Below are 19,120 nucleotides of genomic sequence, written 5' to 3' on the forward strand. Positions count from 1 at the left end.
TGAGGCCCAGCTGTCCCTTGATGGCAGCCATGGAGAAGCTGGAGCGCTGGGAGTGACTCTCCGGAACCAACTGGAACCAGTGTACACAGGTAGCCCTCGCTGGTTCGAATCCTCCGCCCAGAGCACCTGGACTCCACAGCTTGCGGGAGCAGCCGCGGGCTGCGCTGCCGCTTTAAGAGAGGGGCGGGGCCCGGGTACAGGCCAGGCAGGGCCGGCCCACAAGGCTCCTTTTCCTTTTTGATCCATTCAAAAATTACTCAGTGCAAATTCCCGGACTGCTGGGAGCGGAGAAGGAGAGGGGCGGAGGAGAGAGGGCTGCTGCGGGCGCCGTGCAGGGGGCACCCGGGCCCCGAGGGGCTGACGGCCGGTCGGGGAGAAGCCGCTTGCGGCGGGCCGTTCTGGCTCCGGTGGCCTCACCAGGAAGCGTTAGTCTCGACACCGGGGAAGCTCCGAGCGCCGCCGCCGCCTCCCTCCCGGCACCGGGTCCCCGAGCCCCCGCCCCGGCTCCGGGCCAGTCCTCCGCCCTCCGGGACCCTCCGGCTTGGGTGCCTTCCCGGGCGATGGCTGGCCGCTGAGCATGGCTCAGTACGGCCACCCCAGCCCGCTCGGCATGGCTGCGAGAGAGGAGCTGTACAGCAAAGTCACCCCGCGGAGGAACCGCCAGCAGCGCCCCGGCACCATCAAGCATGGATCGGCGCTGGACGTGCTCCTGTCCATGGGGTTCCCCAGAGCCCGCGCGTAAGTGGCCGGGCTCGCCGCCCGGGCGACCCCTCCCGCCCCAAGCGACCGGCCCTCGGCTTCGCTCCGGCTCGCCTCCTGGCGCCTGCCCGGCGGGCGGCGCGTTCCCCGCTGCCCACGACCTGTTGGGGGTAGGCTGGGCGCGCGGGCGGCCCGGGACTCGGTTCCTCCTGGCGGGGGTGCAGGGGAGGGCTCCGCGCCCGAGCGCTGGGCTGGGGGCTTGCTGGCGATGCCTACGGTGAGGCGTGCCTAAGGGTGCGGGATGCCTAAGGGCTAGGGCACAGGGTTCGAGTCCCGGGTACGGTGGCCCGCGCCCGGCCTCAGAGGGTGGGGCTAAGCGAGTCTCTCCCGGGCTCCCCGAGGTCTCCAGCGCTGAGCCCCCGGGGAGGCGGGGCCCCACCGAGGATTCGGGCACCCTCTTGATCCGGAACGCCGGGCTGGCTTGGGATCCTCTGATGGCTGGGAAAGGGCAAGGCACGGCGGGGCAGGGAGGCCGGCCCTCCCACTGCTGCGGCTTCCAGCTCCGGATGTCGCTCTCGGGTTCTGCCTCCCTCGGAGTAGGAGGGGCGGGAGCGTTGGGATTGCCTCGTGTTCATTGATGGGGAGGATGGAATGAGAAGGGGAAGCACTTCCCCCAGGGGCCCTGAGTTCTCGTCAACGGTGACGGCAGCGCAGGAATCTGTGGGTGCCTGAGAGTGAGGAGGGGAGCAGTCCTCCCTCATCCTTCTTCCTCCGGGAGGGCGGGGTAGGGAAGGGCAGAGAGCGCGCAGGTGGCTGCCCCAGCAGCTTGCTGGGAAGAGGCCTGGTCGCCGGCACCAGGCAGCAGCGGCAGCAGGAGTCTTCGGAGGCTGGCCGCCCAAGGCCGTGGGGCTGGAATGCTGCCTAGGCTGGGTGGCCAGGCCCTTCTCCCTCGGTGAATTCCTCACATGCAGATTTCTTAGGCTGGGACACAAGGCCTGGGATCCTTGTAGGGCGCTGCTTCTTTGAATGACATCACCTGAACAGGGAGCTGGGCAAACTTTATCAGAAAGGGCCAACTTGAGGAAAGTTTGTCTTCTTCTTCCTTTTTTCAGGTGATAGTGCTAGGTCTCCCTTACTTGGCCTCTGGGCAAACCTTTATTCTTTACTAGTAACTTGGCTGTAATCTCTTGATCAAAGCTGATGCCTGATTTTGTCATTCCACCCAGCCTGCTGGGACAGGTCGGAGTGGCCTTGGAAGGCCATAAAATGGACTGACATTTCTGCCTCCTACTAACTTCCAGTTGCTGACGCCAGAGTTACAGGGAGAAGATGTGGTGGGCTCTGCAGGGGTGTGCCAGGTGTGGAAGCTGCAAGTCAGGTCCTTCGTATGATGGATGTGCATAGCTGTCCTTAAGAAGGGGCAGGTAGGGGCCAGCAGTCTGTGGGGCAAGGCTGCAGAATTAGCACAGCCCCTGGCATTCGCCTTTTCTAAAATGAGGCCAGCGTTAAGGACCTAAATTGCTTAATGAAGGGAAGAAATACTTAACTGAATTCTTCAGACCGTGGTGTTTGCTCTTTGAGGTGGCTTTAACAGGACATCTTTCCTGCACTGGGTCCAAGAGGCCTTGGCTACATGCTGAAACATTAGGATGATGGTTTCATTTTGGCTTGTTCTATCCCTGAGATCTCATAATAACTAGCATTTGGTGAGTACTTACTATGTACTGTTCTAAGCACTTCACATTTATTATCCATTTTATCCTCCCAGCAGCCCAGTGAGAAAGGTAATTATATGCCCATTTTATAAACTGGGGAACAGAGGTTTAGAGAGGTTGCATAACTTGCTCAGGGTCACAACAGTGAGCAGTGAACCTGGGATTCAAACTCAGGCATGTGTCGGCTCAGCTCAGGCCTCACATCCAGAACCAGGATGTAATGAATTAATGTGGGTAAAACACTTAGAGCAGTGCCTGGCACGCAGTGGGTGATCTTTAAGTGTTAGCTACTGTATTAGTTTCTGTTTTAACAAATTACCCCATTCCGGGTTGTTTAAAAACACAGAAATTTATTCTCTCACAGTTCTGAAGGCCAGAAGCCCTAAATCAGCATACCTGGGCTGAAATCAAGGTGTTGGCAGGGCTTTGCCCCTTCCGGAGGTTCTAAGGGAGAATCTATTCCTTGCCTCTTCCAGCTCCTGGCGTCTGCTGGCATTCTTTGGCTTGTGGCAGCATCCCTCCAATCTCTGCTTCTGTGGTTGCCTTGCCTTCTTTTCTTTCTGTGTCAAATCTCCCTCTGCCTCTTTCCTATGAAGACACTGTGATTGCATTTAGGGCCTCCCCAGATAATTCAGGATAATCTCCCCATCTCAAGGTCTTTAACTTAATCTCATTCACAAAACCGTCTTTTCACAGGTTCCAGGAATTAGGGCATGAATATTTTGGGAGGAGCCCCTTTCAGCCTATCACAGCTACTATTATTACTAGCACTGCCTCTCTTTACTGGAAACGTGACAGAGTGGGTCATGAGGAAACATCCTGGGGAGGGGGTAGGCTTGCTCTTCTGTCTTCTCAAATTCTCTGTCTTGGAGCGTCAGAGCCCTTGGCGGTCATCTGATCTAGTCTACTCCCTACCTGGGCTGGCATCTCTTCTACTTCAGCCAAGAGAGGCTGATGTGGTCAGCCTTCCTCTTAATAACTTAATCAGGTCAGTAAGAAGAGGGACTTCTCCCCAGGGCCATCTGAGATTCCAGAGAGCAGACTTTTTTTTTTGAATTTATTTTATTTATTTTTTATACAGCAGGTTCTTATTAGTCATCCATTTTATACACATCAGTGTATACGTGTCAATCCATCACACACACACACACACACACACACACACACACACACACACACACACACACACCCCGCTGCTTTCCCTCCTTGGTATCGGTACGTTTGTGCTCTACATCTGTGCAGAGAGCAGACTTTTAACTTCATTCTGGAGAGTTGTGAAGAAAGAGAGCAAAGGCACCGGGCTCCACTTCTGAGAAGCCTCTTTCTTAGGCTTTAAGCCTGGAGGAAGGAGCGTGATGAAATGGAAAGTGGGAGAGAGCAGTGATGGTTTCCTGGATTCAGGAAGACCAGGCTGTGATGTTTCAAGAAGGAATGAGACCGAGGTCTGGAACACAGCCCTTTGGAGGGAATGGTGGTAACCAGGGCTGGCAGCTCTGGTTTCCCTTCTGGGTGTAACTGCGTCTGATCTTGTGCAGCAGCAAGAAGGGCCCTTCCACTGGGCTCTGGGTGGACCGTAGAGAGCACCGATGCCAGCAAGGCCCAGGTCCCATGCAGCCTGTGCTGTGCTCTGGCCTTGGATAAGTCACTCAAGCCCTCAGGGCCTGGCCGGCTCCCTCTGAGGGGAGCAGGATTAATTAGCGCATGCTTATTAAGTGCTTGAGGGCTACTGAGAGGAGTCAGGTATGTTCCTCTAGCTCGTTATGCCCCTGGAGCCGTGCTAGGTTTTTTCCACCCAACCGTATGACCTTTGGTCCAACTTAGACGCTGCTGTAGAAGAACAGCAGCCATGTGGAGAAGGTTCGAGAACTGGCCATTTATATCGTGTGTGTGTGTGCGCGTGTGCGTGTGTGTGTGCATGCACGCACACACGCAAGCACAAGGCACGGAGGTGTTAGGGAGGCCTCAGGAAGGAAGCTTTCAAGGGGCCAAAATGGCCTGTCCCTTCCTTTTTCTTTCTATGCCCTTAGCTCTTCCTTTTCCCCAAAGTTCTAAAAATAAAGGCCCAGGTTTGTCAAGACTGGAGTGAGGTAGGTCGGAAGGAAAAGGAAGAGTGTGTGTGCTGGGAAAGGCCTGGGGCCAGGAAGGGCCCGAATGGATCACCCAGGAAGGCAGGGTGAATTCTGACCGAGTGTTGCCTTTTTTGTTGTTGTCTTTTGTATCTTTTTTTTTTTTAATTTTTATTGGAGTACAGTTGATTTACCACGTTGTGCCAGCCTGAGGTGTACAGCAAAGTGAATCAGCCATAATACATGTATTGATATGTCCACCCCCCCTTGCAGGTTCCCCTCCCACAGCGGCCAGCACAGAGCACCGAGCAGAGTTCCCTGTGCCACACAGCAGGCCTCTGTTAGTTATCCGGTTTATATATAGTAGCGTGTATATGTCAATCCCAGTCTCCCAATTTATCTCCCCCAACCTTACCCCCTTGGCGTGTTGCTTTGTGTTCCCTACTTGCTTTTCTTACTTGCCTCTGTGGTTTTGGGGGGCAGCGGAGGCTTCTCTGCCACTGGAACTCTGAGAGCAGCCACCCAGCAACTGAATTTGATGAGGCCCCACTGACACAACTCTGGCCTTTTGTTTTGGTTCCATTCGTTCGAGACTGCCTATGGCTAATACTTTGTCTACAGCGCATGGCTCTCGAATGTTCTCTAATGATTGAGAAGTAGAATTTTACAAAAGGACCCTCTGGCCGGGGTCTGATGCCCTGAGTCCCAGCCCAGCTTCTGACCGACACTTGAAGCATTTAGGTCTTCTGTTGAACCCCTTTCCTCAATATCCTGTTCAGCTTCTGTGCTGTGTAACTCACGAGGCTTTGTGAAGACCGAATGAGCTGAGGGGCAGGAAGGGACTTAGAACTAAGTTAAAAATATAATCTGGACCCAAGGTAGATAGGATTACGGTATTATGGTGTTGGATGAAAAGAAAAGGAAGGAGGTGAGATCGTGGTGGTAAATCTCCAGCAAGGATTTACATGTGCTGTTAGGTTGTTGATATCTGAACAATGCCCAGCGAAAGAGCAGGACAGTGGCGGAAGGAAGGAGCTGGACTAAGTGCCTTTGACTTTGCTTTGGACAGTCAGCATTAGCTATGCATCACTGCCCAAAGATAAAAGCAGCTCGGAGCTGGCAACACAAGGAACTGAGAGGCATCTTGCAGAGCCCATGAATTCAAGCATCCGGTTTCTCCAGCTTACCTGCTGGTGGACATTGGATCCCCTGAAAGTACCTGGTCAGCTCAGCATCTCCGAATCGTGGCTGCTTCTGGGTGGGTGCTGCAGCTGCGTTCCCAGGGGCCTTGGGCAGAAGGAGGAGACCAACCAAAGCCCACGTGGAGTGAAGGGATCTTAGAGGGGGATGGGGCAAGCAAGTCTCTACTCCACCCGTCATGGCCGTTCACCCACACAGCACTCCCCCCTTACACGTGTGTGTGATTTTGTGGGTGAAAAGTTGCTCTCACGTGCCCTAAATATCCCTCTTGATCTTGAGAAAAGCCTCGCTTTATTTATTTATTTTTAAAATATTTATTTATTTAATTTATTTTTGGCTGTGTCGGGTCTTAGTTGCGGCACGCGGGCTCTGTAGTTGAGGTGCACGAGCTCAGTAGTTGTGACACGCGGGCTTAGTTGCTCTGCGGCATGTGGGATCTTGGTTCCCCAACCAGGGATCCAACCCATGTCCCCTGCATTGGAGGTGGATTCTTAACCACTGGACCTGAAAAAGTCCTGGGAAGCCCTGAGAAAAGCCTCGTTTTAAAGATTAGGTGACTTAAGTCTCAGAGGACTTCCGCGGCATGCCCTGTGTGAGGCCATGTTGCCATGACAGCGTTGGTCTAGAACTGCAAGTCCAGTGAACTTCCCAGGCTACCCAGAGGACCTGGCTCCAAAGGGAAGACCTTGGCATACATTCATTTTTCACTTTCCTGAGGTATAATTTATGTACAATAAGCTAAACCTATTTCAAGATTGATGAGTTTTGACAAATAAATATACCTGTGGCATCACCTCTGCAAGATAGCACGTGTCCTTCGCTCCTGTAAGTTTCCTTTTGCCCCCTTGCAGTCAATTCCTTCTCCACCCCTATCCCTGGGCAAGCAGCGACCCACCTCGTGTCACCGGAGATGAGTTCACATTTTCTCGATCTGCATACGAGCGGAATCATACAATGCCTACTCCTGTGCCTGCCTGGCTTCTCTCCTGATATTTATGAAACTCATCCATGTTGCATGTAGCAGTAGTTTGTCTCCTTTTATTGCTGAGTAGACCTTAATGTATTTGGATGGGCTAATAAGGTAATGATAACCCCTTGCACACAGCGTCTGTGAAAATTTCCTGTTATGCCCTAATACTACCTTAGATTTTTAGATCACTTTAGAGATGACAAAGCGGATTCATGTACCTAATCACTCTTAAGTTTCAGACATTGATAATTTCATGAGAAAACAGGTTCAAATTCAGTGCCCCAGAGAGTGAAGAGCATCCTGCCTCATGACTCTATCCTGCGGTTTTTGTCACTACCCCGCCCTTGGCGGCCTCAAACTCTAACTGCTTTTCACTGAGTGGACAAGAGTGCTCAGCGCTAAGGGCTTTGCTTTTCAGAGAGGCAACAAACGGAGGGAACCCTGTGTCTCCCACCAGCTCTGCTCCTGCTGACAGTGGAGGCGGAGCTCAGCGCCCCGCTCGTCCGGGCGGGCATCTGGTGTGCATGTATGTGAGGGTGTGACCCTCTTCTAGGGCAGGCAGAAACTGAAGAGACCCAGTCACCCTCTGCCTGATACACAGACGTCTCACCGTGGCAGCTGTCGGCACAGCCTGGGTTTGAATCCCAGCTCTGCCTCTTCCCAGCTGGTGACCTTGGGCACGTTGCTGAACGCCCTGAGCCTCAGTTCACCTGTCTGTACACTGTTGATAATGTTGACTGAAAAAAATGCCCAACCTAGAAGTTGAAGATTTTGTTTTGTTCGGGGGACTTGCTGAGGACTCAAGCCCGAGAGGCAGCCTCTCAGATAGCTCTGGGGGACGGCTCTCAAGAGGTGAGGGAGGACCCAGGGTATATAGGAGTTTTGCAGTAAAAACCAGGTGGTCAGAACATCAAAAGATTACTATTAATTAAAGAAAACCAGACATCTCAAGTTAGTGGGTTTAGCACTTTTCTATGTATGGGAAAATGCCAAGAGTCTGGGCTCACTGAAATCATTCCTTGGAAATGCACCTCAGCTGTCTGGGGCCAGGATCCTGCTTTTCTCCATCCTGAGTCCCCTCAGGGTGCACAGTTGGGGACGGCTGCAGTGGCTGCTGGCTTGATGGTTGCGACATCCTTTGTTTACTGAAATGGCAGGTGACATTCTTCGTCCACAACAATAATAGTATGTAGCTCCGTAGATCCTTGTGAGGGTTAGGGGTGCAGAAAACAGTTGGGGAACGCCTGTAATCCCTCAGTGAGGAGGGAGGCGTGACTGCTACTCCAACGGTGATTTCATTCCACGTGACTCCCTTTGTCTCGGGGTTCCCGGTTGTCCCCCACTTTTATATCTCTGCTCCTCACTGAGCTGTGGCCGTGGAGTAGAGGCTGATAGCCTCCTTCCTCAGCATCTTGTCCCCGCAAACTGCCCCGGGGTTGCCGGCCGAGTGGAAGCGGGCCCCCGGAGCAGAGCAGGGCCATCCAAACTGCTGGCTGTAATAAATGGCCAGGCTGGAGAGTTGAAGGGGTACCATATGGTTGTCTTCTGATTCATCTCAAATGGAATCAGACTCCAGCCCTGGAGAGAAAAAAATAAAGTGCACTGAAGAACGGCTCCTGCATGTGACGGGCAGGGTCCCAGGCAGGACAGAGTTGCTGTTGGGAGAATGAGATGGCTGTGGCCCCCTCAGGGCTGAAAGCCCTTGTCTTCTTCATTGGGAAGTTCTCCAGGTTCCACTGGGGGTTTTCCCAGAGACTTATGGGAGAATCTCTGAATTTTCTCTTCCCTGGAAGATGGAGGGATAGATGTAGCAGCAGCCTGTGTCCTCTGGACCTTCTGTCAAGAGCTCAGGCTATGTAGGTGATGTCCGTCCTTGTTGGTCCTCTGGCTAACATCCCGTTTTGCTGGTGACTTTGCTGTCATGTTCTTTTTGCCACCTGCTGCGTAAGAGGATGAGGCTTATGGTGAAGTACCTCAGATGAACATCCAGAAATTGTCTGAGCTCCTACTGTGCGCACAGCACCCTATTAAATTCTGTGCAGGAATAGATGAATGTCAAGTTCTGCCACCTGGCACTCTGAAGTCAGCCACTGGCTCTAGCTGGCTGCACATCCTCCACAGTGACTTTCTGAGGAGCCGGTATGCCTCTTCTTGGCCTGGGTGAATAATTCTCTACAGATAGTTGACAGGCTCTAGGTTTGGCCCTCACCCCACAGGTGGCCCAGGGGTAATGCACGATGAAAGCAAACTCCGTGTACCCTTCTTTCAGAACCCCGCCTTGGGCTTTCACTCTGCTCTCACTGGTTGGCTGTCTGGACTCCTATACATCCTTTTCCTTCCCTGGGCCTCAGTGTTCCCACCTGTAAAAGGGGTTGACGTCAACCACCTCTCCGATCCCAGTTCTGGTGACTTGGGGGTGACATGGACAGCGTTTTTGTTCAACGCAAGGATGTTTTCACTGCCTCGTGTGCTTTTCTGTTCCGGAACGTTTGGCTTCTCTGGTTTTGTTTTGTTTTGCTTTCCCCAGTGCTCTATGGTCAAATTCTTCTCCCTTTAAAAAACTCTTCAGGACTATTGATATTCTAAAGAATAAATGAATGGAAAAGAAGAACAATACAGGGCAATTACAACGGTGGGGAGTCGTCTAACGAGTATGCATTATTAGTATAATTTTCAAATTGGTATGATGTGCTTTGCTGCAAAATACAACCACAATGCTGGTTAAATGAGAAAGGAAGTTAGTGCCCTGAGCCCAGCCCCTGGGGGAGAGAAATTGCTCCTTGGTACCTTTTTAATTGAAGGGACATCTCCCCTTCTACAGAATCACCAGCTGTTTGTGTAACAACTCCCATTGTGTTCAGTTGCCCCAGTGGAAGAATAAACATCCCTGTACATAAAGCATCGGTGGCAGTGAAGTCCACCAGGACCAGCTACTGCCACACGCAGTGGGAAGCTGAGAGAAACACCATCGCAGCTCACAGCAGTCCGGAGCACGCCGAGCGGAAGCTGACAGCACAGATGGCCAGAGGCGGCCGAAGGTTTCAGATTTCTTTTCAGGTTTTGCGGGATAAACCTTCTGTATGAATCAGGTAGCACGATTGTTTAGAATCCTACTTCCGTGTTGACGGTGCCCCATTCAGAAATATTTACTGTGCGCATTGGCTCTCTGTTTATTCTCTTATCCTGGGCAGGAAGCAGGGAGAGAGAAGGAAAGAAACCTGCCTTGAATGGCTGCTTTTGTGTACAGTCTCTTTAAACACAGGCGACCACACGTAGAACCACACGGGGTTGCTGGATTTCCGAAACCGCAGCATCTGCTGTCTCCTTTCTTAATCAACCTGTCCTTGAATTGCCTGCATGCCTTTCCTTTCTCCTCTTTTTGCCTCATCAGATTTTAGCCGCCCTGGAGAACTAGTTCGACCACAGTACAGCTGGCCTCCCTTCTCTTTGCTTTCTTCTCCTTCCCCTCCCCGCTCCCTTTCTCTCTATTATCCTCTCTCTTCCATCTCTTCTCCCTCAAGCTTCACTTTGTGAAGTAAGCAAGGTAGAGAGGCTCTTCCCTCCATCACCTATGAAGTGCTTTGTCCAAGGTCTTCAGCCAGTTCTGCACAGTTACCTATCTCTTTGGGGCCTCTTATAACGCATCTTGACAATTGAAATCTTTGAGAAACAAGACCAGAAAAAAAAATTGTATATGTTTTATCTCCATGAAAATTTCCCTGGGTAATGCCATTTTTTCAGAAAAACATACAGACATTTCCCGGCGTACTTATGGGCAACTATTATGACCTATTATAAGAGGAGTTGGGAGTACAAAGGTAATTAGATGTAATCCTTGCCCTCAGGGGACTGACAATCTAGTGTGGAAGATAGAAAGTTATGACTAAATGTCATGTTATGATTAAGTGTGATGCAAGAGATAGATGCAATATCTAAGTGTGAAGAGGAGGAGGTGATATAACCAGACAGAGGGGACCTGAATTAAATTTAAAGGGCAAATAAGAAGGGCGCGATACTCTTCTACAGTTTGAGAGGTAGGGAGACCAGTAGACAGTTCAAATGATTTAATATCACACTGCAAATGAAGATGGAGGCAGATTTTAATTTCAATTTGGGTTTCTTGAATCATCTCACCACCACCCCTCCCCCCAACTAAATGAGTAACTTGATGCTATGTAGCTTAGAAAGAAAAGGAAATATTTTGTCTACCAAAGGAAACAGTTGGCCCATAGTTGGGCCTAACTTTAGATCTGACATTATTTTATTCATTCTTCCAGTGGGCATTTACTGAGTTGCCTACTATAGGCCAGGAACGTGTTCGCGATGCAAAGAAAATTGTCTTTCTTCTCCAGGAGCTCAGCCTTCCTCAAGAGAGAAAGGCATATAAACCATAAACATGATTTAATAATGCAATTAGTGCCATAGTAGAGGTTTGAAAAAAAGCTCTGTGGGACCACCAAGAAAACAATTACTGTAACTTAAGAAAGTTGAGGAAAGCAGAGGAGGTGACAATTAAGGCAGAACTTAAAGAATGAATAAAGATTCTCTAGGTGTAGAAGAGGGAAGAGCATTCTAAGTCAGAGAGAACAGCATGAAATTCAGATCCTAAGGCACAGGGGGGCTGGAGACTGGTGGGAAGGAGACAGAAAAGGCGCAGTGAGAGATGAGAGTGTGGAAATTAGGGCCAGACTGTTTCCTAGAGGTTATGGGAAATAACATTATAAGGCAGAGAAGTCAGTATAAAGGGGAATGGAGCAGAGAAACACGAGGCCTGGAAGCCAGTGAGAAGGTGGTTGTAAGAGTCCAGATGAAAGATAAATCGGGCTTGGGTTAAAATACCCGAGAGCCAGATACTAGAGAGGTTTTGGAAATTGAATTGACAGGATTTATAATCTGTGGGGTGTGAAGGGTAGGGGACCATAAAGGTAGCCCAGGATTTCCTTGGGAAACTAGAATGGTGGAGACATTATGAACTGAGATAGGACATACGAAGATAGGGTGATTTAGAGGGTGAGGCAACAAATCTGGTTTGAGACATGTTTTAGGTGCTATAGACACAAAGGTACAGATGCGGTTGCAAATGGGGCTCTGGAGCTCAGAGTGGTTAGGGCTAGAAATATCAATTTGGGTATTTATGGTAGTAGAAGGCTTGGGAGTAGGTGTCACAAACCAGGCAGAGTGTAAAGAAAAGGAAAGAAGCCAACTCCCAAGGGTAGAATTCTGGGGAACCAGCTGGTGGGTAGAGGAAAAAGAACAGGTGAAGGAGGCTAAGATAAATGGTTTGAGAGAGAGGAAAAAACAAAATGAGAGATGTCCTAGAAGAAGACAGGGAAGAAGAGAATTTCACATCAAAGATGCAGGTCAACAAGATGTTTCTTTCCCTTTGAGTTTCCAAAGTCAGTAAAATCGTTGGAGGTGACTGTAGTTGGCTGTGAATGGGATGTTCTCAGAGGATGATTCCAAAGCTTCTCTTTAGGGTTTCTGGTAGTTCCCTTCAGCTTCCCCAGACTCCAGAGGACCAGGACCCTGAGATCCTGCCTAGCTCCTTGCCAGCTCTCTGAAACTGCCAGCTCTCTGAAATCTGCTCTCTGAAACTGAGACTGCTGACAGATCTGACTGAATAGACAGATGATCAGGAATCTGATGTAAGAAACACCTGCTCTTTAGAATTCCCCCAGCGCTAAGTTCCACTTGGAGATTTCACCTTCCCCCTTCCATCCCTACCTCACTACCGACCCCCAGCCCCATCCATATCACACCTGAACTTGTTCTCATTGGAAACCAGGCTGAGGTCCCCTGATTATCCTTGCTGGTGTGACCCTTCATTCATTTTTTTATTCAGCAAATCTTTCCCCATCCTTGCTGTGTGCCAGTCAATGCATTAAGTGCTGTGGATAAAAAGCATTGAGGGGGCTTCCTTGGTGGCGCAGTGGTTGAGAGTCCGCCTGCCGATGCAGGGGACACAGGTTCGTGCCCCGGTCCGGGAAGACCCCACATGCCACGGAGCGGCTGGGCCCGTGAGCCATGGCCGCTGAGCCTGCGTGTCCGGAGCCTGTGCTCCGCAGTGGGAGAGGCCACAACAGTGAGAGGCCCGCGTACCGCAAAAAAACAAAACCAAAAACGCATTGAGAGACCATCTCAGTTCCTCCTCTTTTATATCTCAGGAAGCTGAAATCGCAGCGTGCCATGTGCTAAGCTCATTTCCTATCATTTCCTCTCTCTGGTAAGCCCCTGCCACTACCACCACCTCCATCAGGAATAGCTCATCTCAAGGAATGTCGGGGATCTATGCTCTGTCTATAAGACATAGATTCAAGAGGTGACTGGTGGTCAGGGGCTGGACCATCCTCTGTGGCCCTGAGGGAAGGTTTTCTCCAGTCTTCCAAGTCCTTGCAAGTTGTTCTGCACACTTGGGTCTGTCTGTACTCACTAACAACCTGGAGTGGGGAGGTGTGGAATCTGAGTGGATGATGGGTGATTTGGAAGGAAAAGATAGAGGAAAGAAGATGGAGGAGGAAACAAGCAGAAGACCTTGAATGGGGCATGGGGTGTGTACCTGAATCAAGGGTGGAGAAAGTACATTTACCCCCCCCAAAAGGGAAGTTGTATTTTACATGGTAGGTTGTATGTTTGCGGGGATTGAATTTCTAAGAGTCGGTAGACCTTGAAATGCAAACACAGAATATATAGTTTTAAATTTAGGTGATTTTGGTGAGTGACAATTCTTCATGAGTTGCCAAAGGATGTGAAGAAGAACAATGTCCTTTGTGAAAGATGTAGATAGACACAGGTGCTCGAGAAATGTTAGTCATTATTCATAACCTAGGCAGTTCCTAGTATTTAGTTGCATAATAGCAATCACTTGTTCCTGCCTTGAGAGTCATGTGTGACAGCAGGTACGTTTTGCTTCAGAGTAAAGAAGCTCAAAAAAAGTTCCGGCCCTAGGTTGAAAATGACTCAAGTACCTCTTCTGAAACAGAGTATTCCTACTTGGAAAAAACCTGCAGAGGTAGAATCTCAGAAGTGTCTTAGTGGAAATTGCTAGTAGAGCTTATCTAGTCCAACTCCCACTTTTTACAGAATGTCAAGTGAGATGAGCAAGTGAAGTGACTTTTTCAAGACCAACAACTAGCCTGCGACAGAAGCAGAGTTTGAGGCCCCCTGGCTCTCAGTCCCAACCACATTCCCTTTTTCTATATCAGACTCCTTCCCTGAGTCCAGACTCCGCCTCCAAGAAATAGATTTCTAACAAAGTTTCAGCTCTGTTTTCTGGAAGAATGGACTGGTCTGTTGTCTGGATTAGCTCTTTCTTATATTGTCTTGGTTTTTTTCTTTCCTTTTTGCTTCCCTTCTTCTGCCTGCCATTGTTTGCATCGCAACCCATAGAAGATGAAGGTAATTTGTGGATAGGCCCGTTGGAATGGTTACTTCTGAGAAGTGGTTGGGGGGGCGGTGAGGAAGTATCACACCAGGAGTAGAGTAGTTGTTGGAGGGGATCCATCGTTGTCTCAGTGACCCACCCATGAGGGGTCTTCTTCTTAGGGGGAAAAGAAACTTGGTTTTAGAGACAAAAGACCTGGTTCAAATTCTGGATCTGTCACTTTCTGCAGGTGTAGTTTTTGAACAGGTTTTTATCGGTTGGATGAATCAAAACAAGGCAATGTATATAAATGTAATAAAACCCACAAAAAGTCAGGCACATGTAAAGTGATACTACTATTTGTCATCAGTGATTGGGTTCTGGTACTTTGAGGCTTTTCCAGAAAGTCTGTGACCTGTTGGTTTTGTGTGACTTTCGGCAGGTTGTTCTAACCTTCCCTAACCAAGCTCCGTTCTTCCAGAGAAGCTAATTCTGTCACCTTGGGGAACACAAGGAGCCCTTGGAGAGGCCCGTTCCCTCAAAGTGAATGTTTCCTTCTGGAAGCTTAAGTTTTCACTTCACCTTTTTTGGGAAGTAGGGACTTGAGTCATAAGGACTTAGAAAGTGGCTTTTGTGAAATACAGCACATGTGACCAGAGGCGTGCATAGTAGTTTCCCATTGCTGCTTTAACAAGTTCAGTGGCTTAAAACAACACAAATTGATTCTCTGAAAGTTTGGAGATCAGAAGTCCAAAATGGGCAGTATGGGCTAAAATCAAGATGTCCATAGAGATGGGTTCTTTCTGGAGGCTCTAGGAGAGAACCTGTTCCCTGACGTCTCCAGCTTCCCGAATCCTCCCGCATTCCTTGGCTGGTGGCCCCTTCCTCCATCTTCCAAATGCATCACTCCAACTCCTGCTTCAGTCATCACATCTCCCATCCGTCTGCTTCTCCTCCCTCCCTCTTTCCCTTACCAAGACCCTTATGACTACATCTCTCCCACTCAAGATGCTTGGCTTAATCACATCTCTGAAGTCCTTTTTGCCATTCATAGGTTCTGGGGATTAGGACATGGGCATCTTTGGGGGCCATTCTTCTGTCTACCGTGGCATGTGCATGTGTAAGCACTTGGCCTGTCTCCTTAGTTCACGATATTTCTCACAGAAGAGAGGTCTGCTAGGCTCTTCTCAACTGCATTTCTGATTGTTCACTCATTTGTTGTCTCATCACCTTCACCATTCCCAACCCAAGCACCAAATATCCATAGGTAACTTTTGCTGAGTGCCTACTGTGTACAGACAACCTTTTAAACACATTACCTGTGGATTATTTTGTTTATTCCTCATAACAGCCCTATGAGATGGGAACTATTATGATCCCAATTTTACAGATGAGAAAACTGAGGCACAGAGGTTTTTTTTTTTAAGTTGCCCAGGATCACGCAACTAGTAAGTGGTAGAACCAAAGATGAAGACTCCGGGCAGTCTGACTCGGTGTGAGTTCTTTTTCTTTTTTGTGGTACGTGGGCCTCTCACTGCTGTGGCCTCTCCTGTTGCGGAGCACAGGCTCCAGACGCGCAGGCTCAGCGGCCATGGCTCACAGGCCCAGCCGCTCCGCGGCATGTGGGATCTTCCCGGACCGGGGCACGAACCTGTGTCCCCTGCATCGGCAGGCGGACTCCCAACCACTGCGCCACCAGGGAAGCCCAGCACCCACAGTATTGGCACATAGCTGGTGTTTAGTAAAGTTTGATGAATTGCAGAAGGAAACTTGAGGTCCAAGGAAACAATGTGATGTCCCTAGATTACACAGAACTGGGGTCACAAGGGCCGCCCGCCTTGCCCGTTGGTTTGGTCTGTTATTGGGCCCCAAGTAACAGCAATGTGGTTGGCTGTGTAGAAGTGTGATCTGGAGTTGCAATGATGTTATCGTCCTTTCTGAAAGCGTGTGTGTGTGTGTGTGTGTGTGTGTGTGTGTGTGTGTGTGTGTGTACATAGTACTCATCTCGGCTCCACACTGTGAGAAGACAGGATTGTTCTCAGGAGTTAGTAGACTCCCTGCCGACCACCTCTCCCAGCCTCCACCGGCTGCTGCAGATTGAGCCTCCACAGTAGAAGCAGGAAGCTCCTATTCCTGTGGCCCCGATGAGGGCTCCTCGGGTAGAGTGCACAGTGGTCAAAGCAACATGTGTTCAAATTCCTACCGCACTTGGAGCAAGTTACTGAACCCTTCTAAGCCTCAGTTTTCTCATCTGTTAAATGAGGATAATGAGATCTGCCTCAAGGGATTGTTATAATGATTAAATGAGATAATACATAGAAAAGAGTGCACAGTAAATGGTAGCTACGGTGCTTAAGATCAGCAGCTCTGGAGTCACACTGTTGTGTGTGGCACACGAGGAGACTCCAGGTATAAGTCAATAAGGTGGTCTAAATCTTTTTTTAAAATTAATTAATCTTAATTTATTTATTTTAGGCTGCATGGGGTCTTTGTTGCTGCGCACGGGCTTTCTCTAGTTGCGGTGAGCGGGGGCTCTTCTTTGTTCTGGTGCACGGGCTTCTCGTTGCAGTGGCTTCTCTTGTTGCGGAGTATGAGCTCTAGGCAGGCGGGCTTCAGTAGTTGTGGCACGTAGGCTCAGTAGCTGTGGCTCACGGGCTCTAGAGCGCAGGCTCTGTAGTTGTGGCACACGGGCTTTGTTGCTACGTGGCATGTGGGATCTTCCCGGACCAGGGCTCGAACTTGTGTCCCCTGCAATGGCAGGCGGATTCCTAACCACTGCACCACCAGGGAAGTCCCAAGGGGAAGTTCACTCCAAACATCTTTATGACCTGTGTCTAGGTTCATTCCATTGGGTAAGGCTCTGGGGAGGGGCTGCCCTTCTTATCGAGAAGAATCCCTGACACACCAGCAGCGTGGGGAGGATGGCAGGGGGCCCCGTGGGAGTCAGCTTGTAGGTAGGCCTGGAAAATCAACTGATCCATCACGAGGAGCCTCGGAGGAACCTCAGACCTCACGCAGACCTGTGGCAACCCTGTGCGTCAGGATTGAGGGGAGAGTTTGAAGTTCTTATCTCCCTCTAAATGTTAGATCCCAGGCTCACAACCAGATGGCTGAACAGACAGCTGTACCCCTTTGCTGTCTGGCTGCTTCGGGTGCCGTAGATCTCTGGATGTCACTTCATCCATCAAGCCTTGGCAGAAAGGCGGCAGGTGTGGTGGTCTCATTAGGGCTGCAGCTACGCGCCCTGCTGGCCGCTCGAGTGGGGACATGGGACAGAGGAAGAGCGGCTGGGCACCAGTCAAGCCACTTCAGCAAGATGGCCTGTATCGTGTGTAATCCATGAAGGCTTTTGAACAGAATGACTCTTGGGCGTTGTTGAGTAAAGAAAGAAGGTTGCTATTTGCTAGGCAGCGGGCTCAGAAAGATGTGGAGGCTAAGGGGAGAAATCTCAGTTAATTCCTTATTTATTTCTTCTTCCCCTCTACTGCAGGCTAAGGAACTAGCCATGGCTTTTCTTTTTTCTTTTTTTTTTTTTAACTTATTTTTTTTTGAAGTAAGTTGATTTACCAGGTTGTGTTCATTTCTGCTGTATAGCAGAGTGACTCAGTTATACACATATATACATTCTTTTCTATATTCTCTTCCATTACAGTTCATCCCAGGATATTGAGTATAGTTCCCTGTGCTGTATCTACAGTAGGACCTTGTTGTTCTTCCGTTCTATATGTAATTGTTGCCACTGCTTTTCTGAGTTGGCCTGGGAAACAGGTAGTGTGGGGCTAAACGTGCTTAGTCTGAAGAAGACTTGAAGGGATAAGGAAGATGCTGAGGCAGGGCAGAAAGTAGGTTCTATTAATTCAACGAAAATTCACTGAGCAATGCCTTTGTGCTGGGCACCCAGGACTTGTGCTGAGTGCCGGGGCTACAAAGTTGAGTAAGACCCACCCCTGGCCACAAGGAGCTCCCTAGCTCTTGGGGAAGTCTGACTCAAGCAGATGACTTTGATATAACGTGATAAGATAGCAAAGGAGGGGAGGTATCTCTCCTCTGATATCCGGAGGGCTGTCATGTGAAAAGAGGATGCTTATTTTAGGGACTTCACTGGGTGCTTAGTGTGGCTGCGGGAGCTGATTGAAGTTCACCAGGAAAACAGGGAAACCGGGGACCTGAGCCCAGGATGCCCCGCCTTCCGAGGCAGTGTCTTCTCTCTCTGGTTGTGGTTGATTGTGAACAAGCTTCCTTATCAGTCTCCTCAGAAGGACTTAAGCATTTCTAGGTTGGAGTCAAGAACTTATCTGAAGTCCCTGGGGTGGGGTGAGGCTGGGCCCACCTAGGATCTGAGCTCTGCAGGGAAGGATATGGAATCCAAGGGCCACATGCCCAGAAATAGAGAGATGTAAATGGTGCTTTGGAATCACACAGGAGCGAGGGGATAGCTCTACTTGGGGGTCCTTAGTTCTTCCAAAGATCTGGATATTGTCAAGTGAATTTATATTAGGTCCTCACAGGTATTAGAGGTAAATACCATTTTCTTAAAAGGCTTCATTTGTTTAGAGCAGTTTTAGGTTCGTAGTAAAATTGAGAGGAATGTTCTCATATACCCCCTGCCCCCCACAATGCATAGCCTCTGCCGTGATCAGCATCACTCACTGGAGTGGGACATTTGTTAAAACTGATGCACCTACACTGACGCATCATAATTGCCCGAAGCCTATAGTTTACCTTAGGGTTCACGCTTGGTGTTGAACATTTTATGGGTTTGGAGAAATGTGTAATGACAGGTATCCATCGTTGTAGTATCCTACGGAGTATTTTCACTGCCCTAGAAATCCTCTGTGCTCCACCTGCTGCCTACGCATCCCTCCCTCCTCAGCAACCCCTGGAAACCACTCATTTTTACCGTCTCCATAGTTTTGCCTTTTCCCAAATGTCATCTGGTTGGAATCATTCCGTATGAGTGTATGATAAGGCTATGAATCATAGCCTTTTCAGATGGCTTCTTTTACTTAGTAATATGTATTTAATGTTCCTCCACGTCTTCATGGCTTGATAGCTCAATTCTCTTTAGCACTGAATAATATTCCATTGTCTGGATGTACCACAGTTTATT

General features: G+C 49.6%; 1 protein-coding gene across 2 annotated transcripts in view; it reads left to right on the forward strand.

The window, feature by feature from the left end:
• Positions 1–235: 235 nt before the first annotated feature.
• The window catches only part of UBASH3B (ubiquitin associated and SH3 domain containing B), a 141,117-nt gene continuing 122,232 nt past the window's right edge, over positions 236–19,120 (forward strand). For both annotated transcript variants that reach the window (XM_030839712.2, XM_030839695.2), the window contains exon 1: positions 236–738. In XM_030839712.2, the coding sequence (XP_030695572.1) occupies positions 687–738 (52 nt within the window). In that variant the 5' untranslated portion in view covers positions 236–686. The remainder of the gene's footprint in view (positions 739–19,120) is intronic.

This window comes from Globicephala melas, chromosome 8, assembly GCF_963455315.2.
Source record: "Globicephala melas chromosome 8, mGloMel1.2, whole genome shotgun sequence".
Lineage (NCBI taxonomy): Eukaryota > Metazoa > Chordata > Mammalia > Artiodactyla > Delphinidae > Globicephala > Globicephala melas.